Consider the following 22,102-nt stretch of genomic DNA (forward strand, 5'->3'; position numbering starts at 1 on the left):
CAAGAGTTTGCCCAGCTCTTAATTTATGGAAGTTGGGACTGAGGGGTTATATTTTGGATTTAGGTAAGAGTGACAACCTGCAAAGTTATCTCCCAAAAGACAAAGTATAGGTCTAATTTAAACTTCTCAAGTAATAGCAGTAAACATATTAGGGAAGATTGCATATTAAAAGACAAGAAATAATAATGATGATAATGGCAATATCAGTGACTACTCAACTCTTTACGTTTGTAAAATAAAAATCACAGTAAAGATGAAATTCTTATTTGATTGAAAAATATTAGATCTAATAACTAGTATTTGATAAAGCTGAAGAATTTATAAGGAGAATAGAATATGTGATCCTGATTCATGAATACATGTTTAAAAACTTGGTCTTAATATTTTATTTGTTTTTATTGATTTGTGTTCAGTACATTCATCATTGAGAAGCAACCCCCTCAGGTTTTGAAGAAAGAGACAAGATTTTCAGCCTCTGTCAGGTAAGTTTACAATTTTTTTCCTTTTAACCCTCTGCATTTCTTTTCATTTGAAAACTTAATGGTTTTGAAGGGGTATTTGACACCCTATCACTCTTTTTCTACAGGTTTATTTTTAGTTAGGTAGTTTCCAAATGTGTGGTGGCATTTTATTCTGATTGGTTTAGGGGTAATAATCTCATAAGCAATGATCATAAACAGTAGACACTAGTTTGTGATTGGTTTAGGGGTAATAATCTCATAAGCAATGATCATAAACAGTAGACACTAGTTTGTGATTGGTTTAGGGGTAATAATCTCATAAGCAATGATCATAAACAGTAGACACTAGTTTCTGATTGGTTTAGGGGTAATAATCTCATAAGCAATGATCATAAACAGTAGACACTAGTTTGTGATTGGTTTAGGGGTAATAATCTCATAAGCAATGATCATAAACAGTAGACACTAGTTTGTGATTGGTTTAGGGGTAATAATCTCATAAGCAATGATCATAAACAGTAGACACTAGTTTGTGATTGGTTTAGGGGTAATAATCTCATAAGCAATGATCATAAACAGTAGACACTAGTTTCTGATTGGTTTAGGGGTAATAATCTCATAAGCAATGATCATAAACAGTAGACACTAGTTTCTGATTGGTTTAGGGATAATAATCTCATAAGCAATGATCATAAACAGTAGACACTAGTTTGTGATTGGTTTAGGGGTAATAATCTCATAAGCAATGATCATAAACAGTAGACACTAGTTTCTGATTGGTTTAGGGGTAATAATCTCATAAGCAATGATCATAAACAGTAGACACTAGTTTCTGATTGGTTTAGGGGTAATAATCTCATAAGCAATGATCATAAACAGTAGACACTAGTTTCTGATTGGTTTAGGGGTAATAATCTCATAAGCAATGATCATAAACAGTAGACACTAGTTTCTGATTGGTTTAGGGGTAATAATCTCATGAGCATTGATCATAAACAGTAGACACTAGTTTCTGATTGGTTTAGGGGTAATAATCTCATAAGCAATGATCATAAACAGTAGACACTAGTTTCTGATTGGTTTAGGGGTAATAATCTCATGAGCAATGATCATAAACAGTAGACACTAGTTTCTGATTGGTTTAGGGGTAATAATCTCATAAGCAATGATCATAAACAGTAGACACTAGTTTCTGATTGGTTTAGGGGTAATAATCTCATAAGCAATGATCATAAACAGTAGACACTAGTTTCTGATTGGTTTAGGGGTAATAATCTCATACGCAATGATCATAAACAGTAGACACTAGTTTCTGATTGGTTTAGGGGTAATAATCTCATAAGCAATGATCATAAACAGTAGACACTAGTTTCTGATTGGTTTAGGGGTAATAATCTCATAAGCAATGATCATAAACAGTAGACACTAGTTTCTGATTGGTTTAGGGGTAATAATCTCATAAGCAATGATCATAAACAGTAGACACTAGTTTCTGATTGGTTTAGGGGTAATAATCTCATAAGCAATGATCATAAACAGTAGACACTAGTTTCTGATTGGTTTAGGGGTAATAATCTCATAAGCAATGATCATAAACAGTAGACACTAGTTTCTGATTGGTTTAGGGGTAATAATCTCATGAGCATTGATCATAAACAGTAGACACTAGTTTCTGATTGGTTTAGGGGTAATTATCTCATAAGCAATGATCATAAACAGTAGACACTAGTTTCTGATTGGTTTAGGGGTAATAATCTCATGAGCAATGATCATAAACAGTAGACACTAGTTTCTGATTGGTTTAGGGGTAATAATCTCATAAGCAATGATCATAAACAGTAGACACTAGTTTCTGATTGGTTTAGGGATACTAATCTCATAAGCAATGAGCATTAGCATAAACAGTAGACACTAGTTTCTGATTGGTTTAGGGATAATAATCTCATAAGCAATGATCATAAACAGTAGACACTAGTTTCTGATTGGTTTAGGGATAATAATCTCATAAGCAATGATCATAAACAGTAGACACTAGTTTCTGATTGGTTTAGGGGTAATAATCTCATAAGCAATGATCATAAACAGTAGACACTAGTTTCTGATTGGTTTAGGGATAATAATCTCATAAGCAATGATCATAAACAGTAGACACTAGTTTCTGATTGGTTTAGGGATAATAATCTCATAAGCAATGATCATAAACAGTAGACACTAGTTTCTGATTGGTTTAGGGGTAATAATCTCATGAGCAATGATCATAAACAGTAGACACTAGTTTCTGATTGGTTTAGGGATACTAATCTCATAAGCAATGAGCATTAGCATGAACAGTAGACACTAGTTTCTGATTGGTTTAGGGATAATAATCTCATAAGCAATGATCATAAACAGTCGACACTAGTTTCTGATTGGTTTAGGGATACTAATCTCATAAGCAATGAGCATTAGCATAAACAGTAGACACTAGTTTCTGATTGGTTTAGGGATAATAATCTCATAAGCAATGAGCATTAGCATAAACAGTAGACACTAGTTTCTGATTGGTTTAGGGGTAATAATCTCATAAGCAATGATCAGTAGACACTAGTTTGTAAGTAATTGATATATTTGTCATTTTTTCAAACTGAAGTAGCAATATTTTCTTATGTTTTCAGGTTGTTAGTTGGTGGCAAGCTCAATGTTCACATGAATCCTCCTCAAGTTAAAGCAACCATCATCAGGTACCCCTTTTCTTTGCGTCCCGTTTCCTCAAGACTTGTTGTATTAACAAATGCTCAATTTCTGTTATCAAATTCAATATCAGCCATTCAAATTGAATGATTTCAGTAGCTTTTAACTGTTATTGCAAATTTGTTATTATAGCAAGTTTTGTGAAATGGGCCCCTGCTTTTGAGTTTCAGGTCTGAGACTAGTAGACATAATGGTGATTATAGTGCTAATATCTGCCTCTGGTGTTGAGGATGAACATCTGTGAGATGTGTGATACAAGTTCTTTTTTATAAGAAATTCATGCAACACGTACATGTTATCTGTCAAGGGCAAAAATCAAGCCCTTATGATCCGCTAATTTATTAAATTTTGTTATAGAATAGAATAATATCGGAAATGGATTGTTTATAAGAATAAAAATGAAATCCGGCAAGAAAGCCGAATTGCAGATTTTCAAACATTGAAAATCAATGAAAAAAAACCCAAAACAGTATCACAATGAAAAAATCCCAAGTATTATGAAATTTAGTAACTAAGGTATTGAAATCATAATGCTCTAAAACGTGTACAGAGCTTTTTTCTAGATTCAAATAAAAACTTAAAGTATGTATCATTTGTATTACTATCATTCATCTCTACAAATGAATCTGAGCTTAATGACTGATTCTTACGGTATGTAATTTACTTATTGTGTAGTGAAAAACATAAATAATCCTGATTTAACACATAAAGTTATTGCTTATGACACAAGCTGTCATTCCACAGGTATCTCTGAATGCGTTTTGTGTATATATGTACTATTAGTGGAGAGGTTTTATGACTAAGCACATGTCTTGTAGTATTCTTGTATTTCATTATTTCTTTTTTATCTATTTGACAGTGAATCTCAAGCCAAGGCTGTACTGGCCAGTGAGACATCAAATTGGGAGTAAGAATATTATATATACTTACATGGTAACTTGTGCTTTAGATTGAACAGAAGTAGATTGTGGTTTAAATTGACATTGGGTTTTATGACTTTTCTAAGTCTTTTAATACAATTTAAAATATGGAATTTGGAATGATTTTGATGATTGTAACAACAATATTTTGGTAGTTCTCAAATCATGCTTTACACATTTCATAAAGGATTTCATGCAAAGCAATTTATGTAACAAGTGCTTATCTCATTTGCAGAGATGCCAACCCTCCCGATTTCATCGGGAGGCTCCCGAAAATTCATCCCAACTCCCGCCCTTACGATTACCATCCTTATCCTCCCGAAATTACGATTTTTTTTGCATTGATCAAATTGGATCGGAAGTACATGTATCGTCTGCTGACTTTAGCATGTAGTAACTCCATTACGTTTCGCTGTTACTAAATTCTGTGTGAAAGGCAGACAAATAAGGAGCAGCGAAAAGCTGGTGCATGTGATATGCCCAACGGGAATCCACTGTGCACCAGGCTGGTAGGCCTGGCTAGCTTCGCGAGGCGTGTGCGCTCGCGGCCGCTGGATTTGTCGAGTCGTGCGATGGAATATCGGTGTGTGATTTCGGCGTATTGATGGGTTGATATTGACACGAAATGGCGGAAAATCAACAAAAAAAGACCAAGAAATGGTCTCAGAAGTATAAGACTGAATACAGTCTCCAGTACCCGTGTATTCGGAAAGAGGAATCTACCATGCATTTTGCACAATTTGCAGCGTGGACATTAAAGTTGAGCACGGAGGTCGTGATGATATTCGGAAGCACGTAGGGAGCAAACGGCATACGGACATTGCGAAGACGAGATCTTCGAGCTCCACTAGTACCCTGTTGACTTATTTCACCAAGCAAGGGACCAGCGAGGAGGAAGACGTTACCCGCGCTTTAATAATAATAAAGAGGATAATTCCTCATTATTATAGTTGAACAGGTACTTTTCTTCTATTGTCCCCTCATTTTTTTTACATGTAAAAATGCATATTTGATATTTTTATTTTTATGTCAAAAAAGTGGGAACAATGTTTTTTTAAAAACATGTGAAATGCTCCAAAATAAGGGTCAGATTGCACCAGAGAGCATCTAGAAACCCAGAGCTTCCAGGGCCCTAAGGCGGGCCCTCGACCCCGGCCGCAAGGGTCGAGCGCTCCGCGCTCGAGATGTGCGCTACGCGCACATAATTTGGTGTCGGTTGCAAATCCTCCCTAATTCTGATTTCCAAAAGTTGGCATCTCTGCATTTGATCATACATATTAATGATTTCCATAAACCGTCTCTATTAAATTCTTTACACATTTGAAGTGTCACTTTTATATTCCCAGTGTTCGACAATGATAAGACATCTAGCATATTAGGCTATTCTTTATTAACAGTGTATTGAGTGTTTTAATATCTCATATTTCATTCTGAAATAGAGACAGGGGACAGAACTGGAGTAATTTATGCCTTACTCAGATATGATATGACACAGCTCAGCAGCTTTTTCCCTATTGTTTTTGTCATGGTGAGACAAATGCACATTGTATGCTTAACGTCACAAAAAGCACTCCAAAATTGCATGGACAAACTCATAACATGATTATTTCATTATGATGTGGTGCATGTTGACTGATATCATAATGATTTTTTTATTACATCGTGAGTCATGTTTAAAGACAACGGAACTTTGTCCTCGTAACTCAAAAAAGATCATTTTGCACTAACTTTGAAAAGAATTTGATTGCTTGACAGATTTGGTCATGTTGCGACAAAAAGATAAGTCGCTTGCCTCTGCTACATCTTTTTTGATGCCTCATATCCCATCGACTGTTTGCACACAAAACATTGTTGCTGAGCCTTCTCATATCATGTCTACACAAGCAATAAGTCATTTTCATATTTGCACTGTCTGTAGAAAACATGGGGTATAGGTTGCACATTGTTAGAATTATTTATAAAGTGAGATGTTTTGCAATTTGACGTCTATAGGGATACAAGTGGAGACATCTTGAACAACTGTGGTGTAATGGAGTATCACAGAGAAACGGGGGTGCTCAATGTCACTTTCAGAAATATGGTAAGAAACTTCCAATTAAACAATGTGTTAATTATTTAGCATAATTATGATGGTAATTAACCACACCATCACTACTGAAAATATGTTTGTATGACTTAAGATGCATGTTGGTAATTTCAGATAAAAACTGACATAAACTTTGAAATTCTTTGAAATATTCAAGTTTTATTTTGACAATACAGTGCGTCCCACAAAAAACGAAACCGAGATTTAGTGATGATTTATCATAACCTAATTATAAATACAATAGACAAATGGCCTACCAATGTAAAGCTTAGAATCTCCTCTTTCATCTGATATTACTTAGATTATTCCCCCATTCACGTATGAGTGAGCAAAAACAATTTGAAGAAAGGATACCAAAAACTCACTTGGCGGGGGTATCTGACTGAATTTCAAAAAGGAAATCACATGCCTAAAAAGTTTAATATCTGCTCTTTTATTTGATACCTTAGTCACAGAAAATGGTCAAGAAGTAAAAATGTTATGTTCCCTCGAAACAATGCTTGTTTTTCCATAATTTGATTTATTGAACGTGTTTTCACCGGGTTCCACAGAAGCTATCGCATGGTTAACAAAAGACTTAATGCATGGCTGATCGTCAACAAAACGGAGTGTCGAGTGAGTTTGAACGCTCGCCTGTAAAACCTCTTCATTTTATGAAATAATTGAAATTCAAGCCGTATTTCAACTTTGTTATTTCTTGACCATTTTCGGTAATTGAGGTATCAAATTAAAGAGCAGATATTGAACTTTTTGAAAATGTGGTTTTCTTTTTGAAACCCAGATACAGCCTGCCAAGTGACTTTTTGGTATGCCCTCTTCAAATTGTATTTGCTCACTCATGCGTGAATGAGAAATTAATCTAAGTAATTTCAGATGAAAGAGGAGATTCTAAGCTTTAGAATGGTAGGTCATTTGTCTATTGTATTTGTGATTAAGTTATGATTAATCATCGATAAATCTCGGTTTTGTTTTTTGTGGGACGCACTGTATATTGTAAATGTTGCAACATTGAAACAAAGATGATACATTATTTGAAATAGATATTTTATTGCCAATTCCTATGACAGTGGTGTGTGTGTTGGTTTCAGGCTAAAGATGTTCATATTGTATTTAATAGATAAACTTATTGTATGTTTTTTTTTCATTGTCTTTATACTTTTACAGTCATTGAAGAGAATCCGTAGAGCAGATCGAAGGGGGTCTGAGGTGAGACAAGATATTTTAATATTTGCAGTTCGAAAGTTTTTTCAAATTGGGAATGGAAATATGAACTAAACAGGATTGGACTGTGACCATAATTGACCAACATAAACCACTTCCTTTGGAGGAAGATAAACATGATGAGAAACTAAGTTTCTGACTTTTATTGGGTTTGCAGACTCAAGTCCATAATATCGCTACTGAACAGGATATGATGATAGGTTGATAATTCCTTCTGACGGGGAAAAGTATCCAATATCTTTCTTTTTTATTTTCCTGTGAAATATTTTTTTTTTATTTGTTGACAGTATCAGTCATAGATACCCTTTCACTGAACTGTCTAAAACATATGTTACATTTAATCACTCTGGAAAGTCAAGGAAAGCCAGTGAAACTGAAATGTGAACAAACATTAAGAGTAAATTACAAATAATAATGATAATACAGCAACCCCCTCCCCATAACTGGTATCTTGCATGCAAAATATTTGAGGTAACACATTTTTATTTTTTTACTCCAATTTAAATCTTAGTTCGATTTCTCATGGATCATGTTAAATCATCATTATTTGTTTACTTGTGAATCAGTGATAGTTCCTTAATAACCAAATTTATTTGAATTTGCTCATTATATTTAATAAATCAGTAAAAAGTAAGTGCATGACATCATTAGCCCTCTCATGTGGTTACAGACCATGATGGAACTGTTAGATGAAAGTAATCCAAGCATAGAAATGTCTGAACTTTATTATTAAATCTGTGCCCAAACATTTTTCTTTCCAGTTTGTGACAGAGGAGAAGTTCACAATCCTATTTCAGTCCCAGTTCTCTGTGGCCAGTGGTGAACTTGTCTTTCAAGTTAGAGTAAGTTGACCTCTGTGTAACTTTTCTGATCACGATCAATTTCACACAATGTTTTCTTTGATTGCTGGAGACTTCTTTATGGGCATATACCCCTTCTGTGCTGTTGCAGTAATTTGGGCCTCAAATGTAGAAAATACAAATGAAAGTTGACTATTATGGCATAATGGAGTGCATTAAGCATTAGAAGATCAAACTAGTAGCTGGAATATCTTGTATTCAATATTTTCTAAATGCTTTACAGGCCTTCACTTTTAGTATTTTTACGGTAGTGTAATTTTTCCATAGTGCACATTTCTATATTACAGCACAATTTGATATGTTTTTAATAGGCAGGGAGAATCTCTAATGAGAGGGTGGTCAAAGTCTGTCAATAGGGCATCCACAGCAATGGTCTTTGATTGGCCTGGGGTTGTATTAAGCCCTATTTTTATTTGGAAGATCTTTAGTGATGTTGGCTAAAACCAAAATGATTTCTGATGGTTTACAAAGACACAACAAAGTCATCACAGAAACCTCAAATAATAAAAGCTTTCTAAATGGCAATTTGATTTCCTCTGTTTTGGTCGGAGTGAGCAGGAAACTAGCAAACTTACATAACCAATCGTATTGATGTAGGTTGATTGATAAAATACTTAATATTCTTTCACAAATTATTGGTTATTTGATTTATCACGATTATTGCTCAATCTTTGAGAAAATTTCATGTTCTTCATGTACACATACCAAGATATTTGAAACTGATCATGTACATAATTTTTCAGTTAATACCTGCATTTAGTTTTTGACCAAAACCTCTCTTTCAAAGGCAGTTTCTTGTGTTTCAAATTTAATTATCAATGAAACATTTGGGAAACATTTACTTCTTACAATTAGAACATCCCGTCCATCTAAATTGTATAACACAGAAGGGGTTATGTGTTCTTCATATTCCCGGAGTTTTGCCAAACAAGTCACTGGAAACATTGATTTTTTTCACTTGATCAAATAATTTTTCATTTCATTTGCAATGATTCACTTGAAATATATTGATATGTGCTTTATGATTTATGTGTATACTACCTTTACAAATTGTAGATGAAAATTAAACTTTCTTTTATATATTATGAAATGTATTATTCTTTTGAATAGATTATAATCACATTACAATTTATCTTACTAGTTATTGATTAAGTCTGCTGATAATGGCAGTTAATTTTGACATATTTAGAAAATACTTAAGTACTGTGTCAGGGAATAAAACTAACAGTTTACTGACAGAATGTCTAGAATTATCATGTTATTCTAGGATTATCCGTTTCTGTGTTTTTTTAATTCTTTAAAACATCTTTTAAACTAATTTTCTGTTGTGACTCCATGCAATGGCAAATCAATTTCCTGTCTTTTGGTCAGAGATTGTGGGAACAAAGATTGACAATAAATTTATCGTTGGTGTGGGTTGACTGATATAATGTATTTTATTTGGGAAAATTTACTTTGCAGAGCATACTTGTGTACTCAATCTAACGGTATATACTCTAAAGTCTTTTCCTCTAGTGTAGCTCAAATTACCATACATTACTTCTAATTCTCCAAAATAGGCAAGATTTTTCCATTATTTCCCCTTCACTTTTGATACTTGTTCAAAAAACTGAGAAAACTCGAGGGGAATTATTATTTGATTATAAATTCATTTTGGTGACCAGGTTTCTCATTTAAAAAACTTTGGATTGCATATACCGGTACATTTTTTTGTTGGGATAAATGTTCAGGAATTGCATGTCATGTTTCCTCCTCTTGGACTCTGGGTATTTTTTCCTGTATTTTGAGTTTTTATTATTTTAGTTCTTTGTGGTCAGATCCCTCTCTATATGTATATTCAATTTTGAGGGCTAATATTTCCAGTATTGAGAAGGAAATGGTATGGTCAAGCAGGGCTTATATACATGTAGAAGGAAATAAAATAATAAAAGGACCCCCTTCCCCAGAAATAATGATTGAAAAAATAAATCAAAAGAAATCGCTACTAAAAATTATTATTCAATTGCTTGAAAATCACAAAATACTTTGGATTGCAGACTAGATTGGAATAATCACAGAGGCCAATTCATGTCAGAATTATTTGTTTGGACTGTCAGTGGCTGACTCACATGCACATATCACATGAAGGCAATGATAGTTTATGAAACACCTTTGAATTTCAATGTGCAATTTTGGCTTTGATATTTTCTCGGCTAATACTAGTCATTATTCATACTTATTGATCCAGATTCTAAGCACATCTTATAATGAAAATACAATTTTTTTTTTACATTGCACCAGAAATTGCTCAGTTTTTGTAGCCAAACATTTTTCTTTGTTGCACATTGATTTTCTCTACCAATATTTTCTTTTATAGACCTCCTTTATTCAAACAAATTATCTGTCTACATTTCCTACTTGAATGACTTTTATGCTATTTTCTTCTTCATTTTTTGAGAAATTTTCAGTCAGTTTTTTGCCAAGAATTTAGAATTCTATATCTCATTCTCAATGCTTCCTTTTACCCTAAATCAATGGTTTATGTTTTGGTTTTCTCTCTTTCCCTTCTCTTTCCCCTTTATTCCGATTGCATGATTTCCCCGTCATCCATGTGACTGCTATTAATTCATTTCCTTTGTGTAATTACATCATTGTTGATTGGATTGTATTCTGTATTTATCTTACATCTTTCCTGACCTGTTAATATACATCTTGTTTTTTTAATGTACATGCTATACGCTAAACTCATATATATATATTTCATTACTTTTGAATGCATGTTCCCTCAATGGTCTCTTATCCTCATTACTTTTGGTTATATGTGGATATTCTCGTTGTTTACCTATCATATGAATCCTTAACCATACCTTACTTGTATCTCTTCAAATTCTTACTCTCTATCATTATGGCATCAGACCATGTCACTCCCAGTTGTTGTCGTATCCCATGGCAACCAGGAATGTAATGCTCTTGCCACTATTCTCTGGGATAACGCATTTGGTGAATCAGTAAGTGCAGGGGAATGACCATGATTGAACTGTTATCATGTGACCTTGTGAATGTGACCTACATGTAGTATCCCTAGTAATACGTGTTTGTGCAGCATGTTCTCACACATTGCCAGTTACCTCTTATGTTGTCTCATAACTGTCTACCACCGCCTCTAATCCCCCCCCCCCCCCTGCATGGTTCATTTAAGATATTGGAATGCCGTACATGTTCTTGTATTCAATAAAGGAATGCCGCTCACCTAATTCATTCTCTCTCATTTGCAATAAAGTACCAAAGTGTGACATCATCAAGTTTCCCTTTTTTGCATTTCAGCGTTTTTGATACCATATTTGGTAGAACATGATAAAATACCTTCAAAACCCAAATTTGTTTGGAGTTGGTCCATGGGGGCCTTAGATATGACCTCATGAATACATTGATTTCAATGGGGCTAATTATGTATTCATGAGGTCATATCTAGGGCCCCATAGACGATTCCCACCAAATTTGGGTTGTGGAGGTATTTCATCATGCTCTATCAAAATGTGGTATCAAAACTGCTGAAAAGCAAAAAAAAAAATTTTTGTGATGTCATCACTTCGCTACTCTATTGTTCAATCCCCTTTTTTTTAGAAAGGATGTATTTGTCATTTCAAAATATATTTTTTAACCCACTTTCATTTCCTTTTTATTGATATCATATCTTAATGCAATAGAATTATCTACTAAAATATTCTTTTTTTTTAGTTTATGGCATTTCAAAATCCACTGGTATATTTTAACCACATAATTGTGGAAACATTTCATTTTTCATTTCACTTATTTTCATTCACTGTTTTGTATGGATCCATGATACTTTATTTGTCATTCACTTTTCTTTACTTCTTTTTCAAGTATTTACCTTTTTCTTCTTCTTCTTTTGGAAACATATGAGAATGGGTATTAACACGTTTACTAACCCTTTCAGTAAATAATATCAAGACAGCTCCACCCCAATTTAGTTTTGTTGCCATTGCATGGAGTCCTACGTGTATGTTAATCAGCCTAATTTTATAACCATGATGTTATCCATAAAGTGAGTCTTGTGAGACCAACTTTGAATGAATGCAAGCAAATAAGGAACAGACTCTGCCTGCTGTTGCTTGCATGATGTATATTTATTTAACTCTTTGTTGTCACTTCCCATCCCCAAATTCATCCTATGTTCCCTTTCAAACGACTACCACCATCATCCACACTGCTAATTGTGTCGCTATGGCAACCTTCACCCACCGTGCATGATCAGACTATGTCACTGCCTGTGGTTGTCATAGTTCATGGAAACCAGGAGTCAAACGCGCTTGCCACAGTTCTGTGGGACAATGCGTTTGCCAGCTCTGTAAGTATACATACATGCTTCAGCATTTTCCTTTTCTTTTTGATAAAATGTGCAGCAGAGGAATAACACTAAATTTTAGATTTTTGAATAAAGAAGTGAAGTAGTTACGGGATGAAATAATTTTTAAGGCAAAAAAAAAAAGCATTGATTCATATGGCTAACTATTAGGTCCTTGGGAATTAGACCTATCCTTGGTATTCATTATCCAACGTTTAGACATTCTGTTCAAATGTCAATAAGTTGAATCACCAGTAGATTTAGCATCTCTCTCTCTCAATTCCAAATTCATGGCCAATTTCTATACACGAGTATGAATAAACTGTTTTCAAAATATTTATGTTGATAGGTTCAGGGGTGTGAGAGTTAAGATTTTTATCTGATTCTTATTTTTTTTTTCAGCTTAATTTAAGCTTATTTTTGGCCTTCCTCTGTACAAAAAGTATGGGAGCTCTTTCTATTTCAGACTTTTTCAACACTCTTCAGCTTTTTTCAGATCTTTTTATTTGTGACCACTCACATCCCTGATATGGTTATATGGCTGCATGTTTGACACTCAAACTACCAGTACTAACATTTTCTAGGAATGGTAGATACACACTTGATGACATACTGTACATGTACAGTTGTTTCCATGTTTTCTTCACTATGTGAGAAAAGCCAAGGGAATGTAAGAAACATAATTGTACACCAATTTTTGTCTCACCTGCATAGCAGAGTGAGACTATAGGCGCCGCTTTTCCGACGGCGGCGGCGACGGCGGCGTCAACACCAAATCTTAACCTGAGGTTAAGTTTTTGAAATGACAGCATAACTTAGAAAGTATATGGACCTAGTTCATGAAACTTGGCCATAAGGTTAATCAAGTATTACTGAACATCCTTCCTGAGTTTCATGTCACATGACCAAGGTCAAAGGTCATTTAGGGTCAATGAACTTAGACCATGTTGGGGGAATCAACATCAAAATCTTAACCTAAGGTTAAGTTTTTGAAATGTCATCATAACTTAGAAAATATATGGACCTAGTTCATGAAACTTATACATAAGGTTAATCAAGTATCACTGAACATCCTGCATGAGTTTCACGTCACATGACCAAGGTCAAAGGTCATTTAGGGTCAATGAACTTTGGCCGAATGGGGGTATCTGTTGAATTACCATCATAACTTTGAAAGTTTATGGATCTGATTCATGAAACTTGGACATAATAGTAATCAAGTATTACTGAACATCCTGTGCAAGTTTCAGGTCACATGATCAAGGTCAAAGGTCATTTAGGGTCAATGAACTTTGGCCAAATTGGGGTATTTGTTGAATTACAGCCATAAATTTGAAAGTGTGTTGGTCTAGTTCATAAAACTTGGACATAATAGTAATCAAGTATCACTGAACATCCTGTGCGAGTTTCAGGTCACATGATCAAGGTCAAAGGTCATGTAAGGTCAAAGAACTTTGGCCACGTTGGGGGTATTTGTTGAATTGCCATCATATCTCTATAAGTGTATTGGTCTAGTTCATAAAACGTGGAAATAAGAGTAACCAAGTATCACTGAACATCTTGTGCGAGTTATAGTAGTTTTCAAAATCAGCACTGCTGCTATATTGAATCGCGTGATGCAGGTGAGACGGCCAGAGGCATTCCACTTGTTATATTTTTGGCTTCCCAAATGTTAGTACAGGCTTACACCATGGCTTACAATGTAGGTTAAATAAGTTCAGAATATGACCTTAGTACATCTATGTACCAGCATTTTACAGGATGTATTGCTATATTACTGCATTTTGATTGTATTGTGAAAAATGTTTTTAATATTTATTAACTAAGCATGTATTATTTTCTCATAATTGAGAATGAGGAGTTTATGAAAGGGGTAAGTGCATTGTGCATATTTTTGTTCATTCCTTGTTATATAGGTTCATTGGTTGACCTTTTTCTTATAAAATTTGTATAATGTGTCAGCGGTTTCATGAAATATGCCATTTGTGTGCTAGTTTATTAAAAATAGATTGAGAGACAATCACATGTAAACCTTGTTGGAAATAGTGATTGAAGCTCTGTTATTTTGAAGTTGAAGTAAAGCATCCAGAAAGTACACATTATATTCTCTCAGACTGTAGTGTAAGGTTAGTGTCATTGATGATTTCTTACGATAAATGAACAACAAACATTATGTCGTTTGTAAAAACTTTGTGAAATGAAAGTACTTGCATAATCTGCTTAGGAGCACATTTGTTTCGTACAGCAAAAATTAAACACTTCTGCCTTTATTGAGTAATGCATAATCAGAGACTGACGGGGATTTTCCAATTGTGTAAATATCAGAAGATATCATGTATCCTATATATTTCCTTTGAATGAATATCTAAATGTTTCTATAAATTTGTTGTATTATAAACTGTATATTGTAATTCCAACTTGTACATTTTTCTTTTGAATAATTAACCCTAGGGACGAATCCCATTTGTGGTGCCAGATGGTGTTCCTTTCATAGACATGGGACGAGCTCTCAACTCCAAGTTTATGTTGGCTAATGGGCGTAGCCTGAGCCAGGAAAACCTACTCTATCTAGCACAGAAAGCTTTCAGTCGTAAGTGTTTCATAGGATTCCCAGATCTGTGGCCATTTCGTGAAACTTGTTATGAAGCAAATGTGCAATAACAGTTCAAAGCTACTGAAATCATTTGATAATCAATTTGTTATAGATATTGTGCATTTGTTATTCTAACTAGTCATAATGAAATAGGACCCTGAGAATTATTCACCAACATTTGTGTGTCACAATAAAGTCACTATTGTACACCCTTGCAATGAGGAATAAATCTGGTCTTTTAAATCAAGTCTCTTCTGATCACTATTTAAAAAAATAAATGTATTTCTCCCTTTAGTTCTTTCATTAAGTAAAGAGCATGAGTCTTATGTATTTAATTTTCAAAGTATTTCCTGATATAATTTCTTTAAATTACAAATTGTGAAAATTTAAAAATAAGATTAACAAAATTTATTTTTTCTATTTCATGTCCAGTCAGGATAAGTTTTTCATTCAAAACAATCTTAACATCGAAGAAAGCACTTAATAATTTAGAAACAATTCTTAAAAAAAACTGTTATCACTTGACAAGTAAAAAGAAGATGGATAGTGGTTTCTGAATCTTCACAAGTATTGCAGAAAAATATGATTTTTAATTTTTGTTATGCCTAGATTGTCTTTTCTTGGTAGTATTCTATGAATGAATTGAGATTAAAAATTACTTAATCCTGTAATCATTTATAAAATCAAGTTTGAACTTTGAACAATTGAAATCAAGTGGCAAGGTAAAGAAAGCATTACAAAATTATATACAAGACAGGTCTCTTTTCTCCTTTTCTATCGAAGGATAAGTAAATTCTGGCATTCATGACACTGATGTCTTTACAGTCACCTGTTGATATTTCAATAGTGTTGGATTTTGATGCATAGCTATTTACATTTCATGCACTATTACATGATTTATCAATCCAAAACCTCAGGAATGCATTATTTTAGCTACAACAATTTTCAATAGAAAGAGGTGTAAGGCAAGATTTTCTCCTTTTGGCATATTTATTCAAAATTGTCGCATAAGTTTTTGCTATTAAAGAAACTTGGACAAAATAATCAAATAAAATGAATCCCAGTCCCACATCGATTTGATAATTAGCAAATACATGTACATATCATACATTGAGACAAAACGTTATCACTCATCTATCATGGATAAATACATTTTTGACAGGTGGAGACAGTTCTTAGAAAGCAATGATTGAATATTGGACGTATAAAATCAGGGATTTACCTCTTTAAAAAAAAAGTGTTTATTGCACAAGGAGGGATATGTATCATATGAAAAAATTTGTATGAAAAAGCGTTTGACCCACTTCTATGTTAACATGTTTTGTTTGTGGGCTGATTTAAAATATATTGATATGTTTAACCCTATCTTAACTGGGCTATTTCAGACCAACATAAACTGGGGGGGGGGGTCAATTTGACCCCCCTCAGATCTTGGCCGTTGATTGCGCGATTGCCGCGAAAATTTGCATGTGCGTAGAGCAGGATGTAAACTACAAGACTGTATAGAAAAATTTCCCAAAAATCGATTGCTTATATTTTTGTATTAATTAATTATGCAAATAAGCGTATGAAATTTGCCCTATTTTTGGTTTTCTGTGTAAGTTTTTGCCTTTGACTCAATTTATATTGCTAGTAGAATGCTAATTTTTGGTGAACATATAGATTTTTACATTTCTAACAAAAATCTACAAAAAAATTGCTGGAAAATAATGAATTTCTTATGTATCTCATTGTTTTTTATTCTTATGTATTTTTTGTTTTTTCAAACCTTTGTTTTTTATTGTTTTTTTCGATGAACTTTGTTGGGGACCCTTTTGTGATCATAAATAACATTAAATAAATCTATCTAAACCAACAAAAGTAAAAATAATCATACATTTATGATTTTTGGTTGAAAAACACAATTTGCATGATTGACTTTGTACACGTAATCAATTTTTTAAAGCAAATTTGGGACCAACATGCACTTACAAAATATTGCGTAAATTTCGGAACCGCGTTCCCGAATGTCCCAAATTTGGTCTCAAAAGATGCGCAAGGCTTGAAAGTTAAAGTCAGTGAGCAGTGCGGTCAAAAAATTTTGCATGGTGGCGTAGCGGCGAAATTTATCGAGGGGGGTCAAATTAACCCCCCCCCCAGTTTAATAAGGGTTAAGTAACGGAAATTGAAGACAAAATTATTTGGTACAATGATTATAAAAATAAGGTATTACATTGTCTAAACTGAATAAAAAAAACATCATTTAAGTTAAACAAATCTTAACATCTGGTGTATGGAAGAATATTGATTCAATTTGTGCTCATTTTAAAGAAAAATGTTGGTCTTGTGATGTAACTCTGTCACAAACAGTTATTTCAGAAAGAAGTAGTTCTTTCCCCATGAAATGAATACAACATATCTTTAGACCCTGTAGAAAACACATAAGCAAGTTGACCCTTCTTCTACTCTGTAGTTTACTACTACTGCCTTAGTAATTGAAAATTGGATCTGTTTTAAAGAAGGAATATGCTAAGAAATGTTTGACCTTAATGATGAATTTGGCATTTCTGCAAAAAGCAATTGAATCGTTAAGATACCCTAAACCCTAAAAGAGCCGGGTTATTTGGACCCATCTCACAGCCCGACATTATGCATGAAATAAAACATTTGCTCTAATCAACTATGATACGGCCCCAAAAGTGCTAATTTTTTTTTCACAGATTCTTTGTAGGATCCCGATCAAATGTGCTTCCAAAAAAAAATGTATCGCCATTTTTTTATTATGTATCTTATTGTTTTTTAAATTTCTTATGTATTTCTTTGTTTTTCGACTTTTTTGTTTTTTGATGGAAATTGTCGCAGACTTAATTCTGATCATAAACAAGACAAAATTAATTAAGTTTAATCAGTAAAAGTAGAAATAATGATACATTTATGAATTTTGGCTAAGTACACAATTTGCTTTGGATCTGTACATGAATTCATGTTTTGAGCAGTTTTGAGTCTGACATGCACTTACATAATGTTGTGTAATTTCGTAACCGCATACCCGGGCGTCGCAAATTTGGTCTAAAAAGTTGTGCGAGTAAAAAGTCAGCGAGCGACGCGGTTGAAAAATTTTGCGCGGTGGTCTTATCATGAAAAATGTAGAGGGGGGCTATGTCTCAGATAATTTCTATGTTTCTGGTATATTGGATTATATTAATTACTGAATCCTTTTTTTTCTCCTTGTTTTTTGTTGTTGTAACAGACCACAATGTTGGCCAAACAGAGGACTTTTCTAATGTCTTTATCACATGGAGTATCTTCAACAGGGTAAGACTGATCCTAATCTAACTATGCTAAAAAATAGCATATTTACCTTAATGATATAGATATTTAAAAAAGAATTTGATCTTACAGTTTTGTAGATTATGCCACGGGTAATGTGTATGCCAATATTTGTTGATGATCGAGATCATAAAGGGGTGGGGCTGAATAAGCCCCCCCTCCCCGGTCTTCTTAGGCATCAATAGGCCTCAATATTGCTTGGTCTTTTTAGAGGAAGATTGAATGAGTTACCTTGACAATAAAATTTAGAAATGTGTAAACTAATGTATGTAATTATATGATTTAGGGCACAATAGAGAAGAAATAATGAAAAATTGTATGGTAATATCCTTTTTTTTTCTTGTTACTATTAAGGATCCTCTACCAAACCGTACCTTCACTTTCTGGCGCTGGTTCCATGGTGTTCTAGAGCTTACCCGGAAGCACTTGAGAGCAACCTGGAATGATGGGTAAGTTTGAAAATTCTTGTAATTGTTGTCCACCATTGTAAGAGATAAATGCAAAGTATGTAAATTCACATTTACATGTATTCAAGAAAAGTCAGGGCTTCCTGTGGTATCTTGTGAAATTTTTAGGTTGTAAGATGGTTTTCAGGATTTGGTGTATTATTTCCTTACATGCAAAAGTTAGAGAGAATATTATAAGATAATATTTTATCTGTGTAAGTTTTGGTACATTATATCGTAATTTTGCCATCCAGTGGTATTTTCTGTGGAATTCTTGATTCTGATTTTTTTTTAGCTTCTAGCCTAGGTAGGTACCATTGGATATCAAGGTTGATATAATAGTATCTTATATGCAACAGGGCCCTTGATTTTCATCATGAAAATTTGGAAAAGTTGATTTGTCCTTGTGTAATTCTTTGGGGTTTTTTGCCCAGCTTTTGTATTACTGTGCCTTTTTCAATGAAAATCATTAGATATATTTCAACAACCTAAATTAATCATACATTAGGTAAACATATCAGTCAGAATAAAAAAATAGTCATTCTTGAATGCCCTTTTCCATTCCATTTTGTATACAAAATGAACAAAAAAGGTGCAACATTATCTCATTAAATGCCACATAGCATTGTGATGCTATACCAGAATGTCACTAATATGGTCTCTAAAGATGCCCAAAACTTTAATGAAATAAATATGAAATCATTTGGCAGCATTAATGCTTATTTTGGAATATTGGCGCAAAATGTCGAAAGGGGGGCGGGGGGATGGATCATGGCTCCAGCTTTAGGGTTGAATCAACTTCAGTAGATGAATACATACATTTTGTAAGAGCATAATTGATGTGATTTCTTGATTGCTGTGTATTTATTCATTTTTTTTCTTCTTAGATCCATCATGGGCTTTGTGTCGCGTAGCAGGGCTCATGACCTACTCATGTCTCAACAAGTAGGCAGCTTCTTGCTGCGATTCAGTGACTCTGAAATTGGAGGCATTACCATAGCTTGGCTGGCAGAAGATGCCAACACAGGTCAGACATATTCAACTGGATAAACAAAACATTCTTCAAAATTGATTAAATCTTGATTAAAGTCCCAGCCCGGTAGGGAAATCAAACAATTATACAATGAAATGAATCTGTCTTCCCACCAGCACAGCTTCTTTTCAAGTGTGGCCTGCATGTGGAATACACTCTCAATGATGGTGGTGTTGGGCCCCATCCATAGAGCTGTTCAATAGTCACCTCTCTTCTGTCACTTTTTGTTAAGTGACAGATGACGTTCTTACTTTTAATTAGCATAATCATGTAATTAGCATACTTTATATATGTAATATGCTGCTAATCTTCAACCAGAAAGACTTAAAACATAAAGAATACCATTTTTCTAAGGGTTCCTGTGATGAAGAATTAATTCATGACCTTAGTTCTTATTTTTAAGTAAAACAGTCATTGTAATCAGCATAATTTAGGCCTGAGTCATGTCAGAATTTTTTTGTTCCGGAATGAATATATTTGTTAGAAAGGAAAATCATTGCCATAAATGAAGTCCTCGCCATATCAAACCTTTAATAGAATAACTGTATTATTCATGTTTTCAGGTTTTCTGGATAATGACAAAGAAATACATACAATGCAGATTGTATATTAATTGATGAATTATGCTAATTACGTAAATGTCACTTCATAAAAAGGAAAATCATTGTCATAAATGAATTTCTCATCATAGAAAACCATAGAAGAGATGTATTGTTCATGTTTTTAGGCTTTCTAAATATAAAATGACAAAGAAATTCTTGTATAAGTGAATTATACTAATTATGACCAAAAACGATTGCTTAAAATGGGAAACCAATGTCATAAATGAATTCCTTGCCTTATTAAACCTCAAAATAGCTGTATTATTCAGTGTTTTTTTTGGTATAAAATGACAAAGAAATATATATATTGCACATGTATGTTAATTGGTAAATTATGCTAATTACGTTAATGTCATTGCATAAAAAGGAAAATATCCTAAATGAATTCCTTGTCATAGAAAACCATATAAGAGCTGTATTATCTATGTTTTGGTGTTTTCTGTATGTACATTCACAAAAGAGTCTATGTATTACACTTATGCTTATTACGCTGATTACAATGATTGCTTTACTTACAATTAAAAAACTAAGGTCATGAATGAATTCCTCATCACAGGAACCCTTAGATAAATTGTATTCTTTATGTTTTCAGTCTTTCTGGTTTAAGATTAGCATATTACATGATTATGCAAATTATGCTAAATTTGCCAAGGTGGCAACCAAGCTAAATTTACTTCAAAACCCATCTAGAACATAGATCATCCAAAAACCTTGTACTTAAAACTTTTCCAGGTCATCTACATGGCCTATGGGGCTGTCTACGGGACTATTGGACAAAAACCAATCTTTGTCTTGCCTGAACGAAGTTTGGCAGAGACCTAGTGATCACTTTTTCTGTTGGTCTGTTAGTCTGTTACAATAATGTTAACGTTTTTGTTCAACTTGCTTTCATTTTTTTATTTCTTCATCAATTATGATCAAACTTGGTTCAAATATGATCAAACTTGGTTCAAATGATCCTTGGGTAGTACCACGTGTGCTCATGAGGATGATGGGGTCAAAGGTCTTCTAAGGGTCATCAGGTCAAGTTTTGTTCAGCTTGCTCTTATTTCTTTATTGCTGCCTCAATTGTGTGTACACTTGTTACAATTGATCCTTCGGTAATACCACATATGTGTTGTTGAAGATGGGGTCAAAGGTCATCTAGGGTTTCAAAGGTCAAGTTTTTGTTCAACTTGCTCTCATTTCTTTATTTCTTTATCAATTTTGATCGCACTTGGTTCAAATGGTCCTTGGGTATACCACATGTGGATTCATGTGGATGATGTGGGCAAAGGTCATCTATGGGTCAAAAGATCAAATGATATGAAGTCATGTCCAAGCTTTTTTCAAGTTTTTGTTCAACTTGCTCTCATTTCTTTATTTCTGCATTGATTGTGTTTACACTTGGTACAAATGATCCTTGGGTAATACCACATGTGTGTTCATGAGTAAGATAAGGTCAAAGGTAATCTAGGGGTCAAAAGATCATATTGCATATTCTATCAAACGCAAAA

General features: G+C 33.7%; 1 protein-coding gene across 1 annotated transcript in view; it reads left to right on the forward strand.

The window, feature by feature from the left end:
- The window catches only part of LOC129255806 (signal transducer and activator of transcription 5B-like), a 49,659-nt gene that overhangs the window by 10,506 nt on the left and 17,051 nt on the right, over positions 1-22,102 (forward strand). The window contains exons 8-18 of the mRNA XM_064096593.1: positions 414-482; positions 3,116-3,181; positions 4,051-4,098; positions 6,104-6,191; positions 7,362-7,403; positions 8,180-8,260; positions 11,173-11,265; positions 15,075-15,213; positions 18,446-18,510; positions 18,880-18,974; positions 19,859-19,998. Coding sequence (XP_063952663.1) covers positions 414-482; positions 3,116-3,181; positions 4,051-4,098; positions 6,104-6,191; positions 7,362-7,403; positions 8,180-8,260; positions 11,173-11,265; positions 15,075-15,213; positions 18,446-18,510; positions 18,880-18,974; positions 19,859-19,998 — 926 coding nt within the window. The remainder of the gene's footprint in view (positions 1-413; positions 483-3,115; positions 3,182-4,050; positions 4,099-6,103; positions 6,192-7,361; positions 7,404-8,179; positions 8,261-11,172; positions 11,266-15,074; positions 15,214-18,445; positions 18,511-18,879; positions 18,975-19,858; positions 19,999-22,102) is intronic.

This window comes from Lytechinus pictus, chromosome 3 (assembly GCF_037042905.1).
Source record: "Lytechinus pictus isolate F3 Inbred chromosome 3, Lp3.0, whole genome shotgun sequence".
Lineage (NCBI taxonomy): Eukaryota > Metazoa > Echinodermata > Echinoidea > Temnopleuroida > Toxopneustidae > Lytechinus > Lytechinus pictus.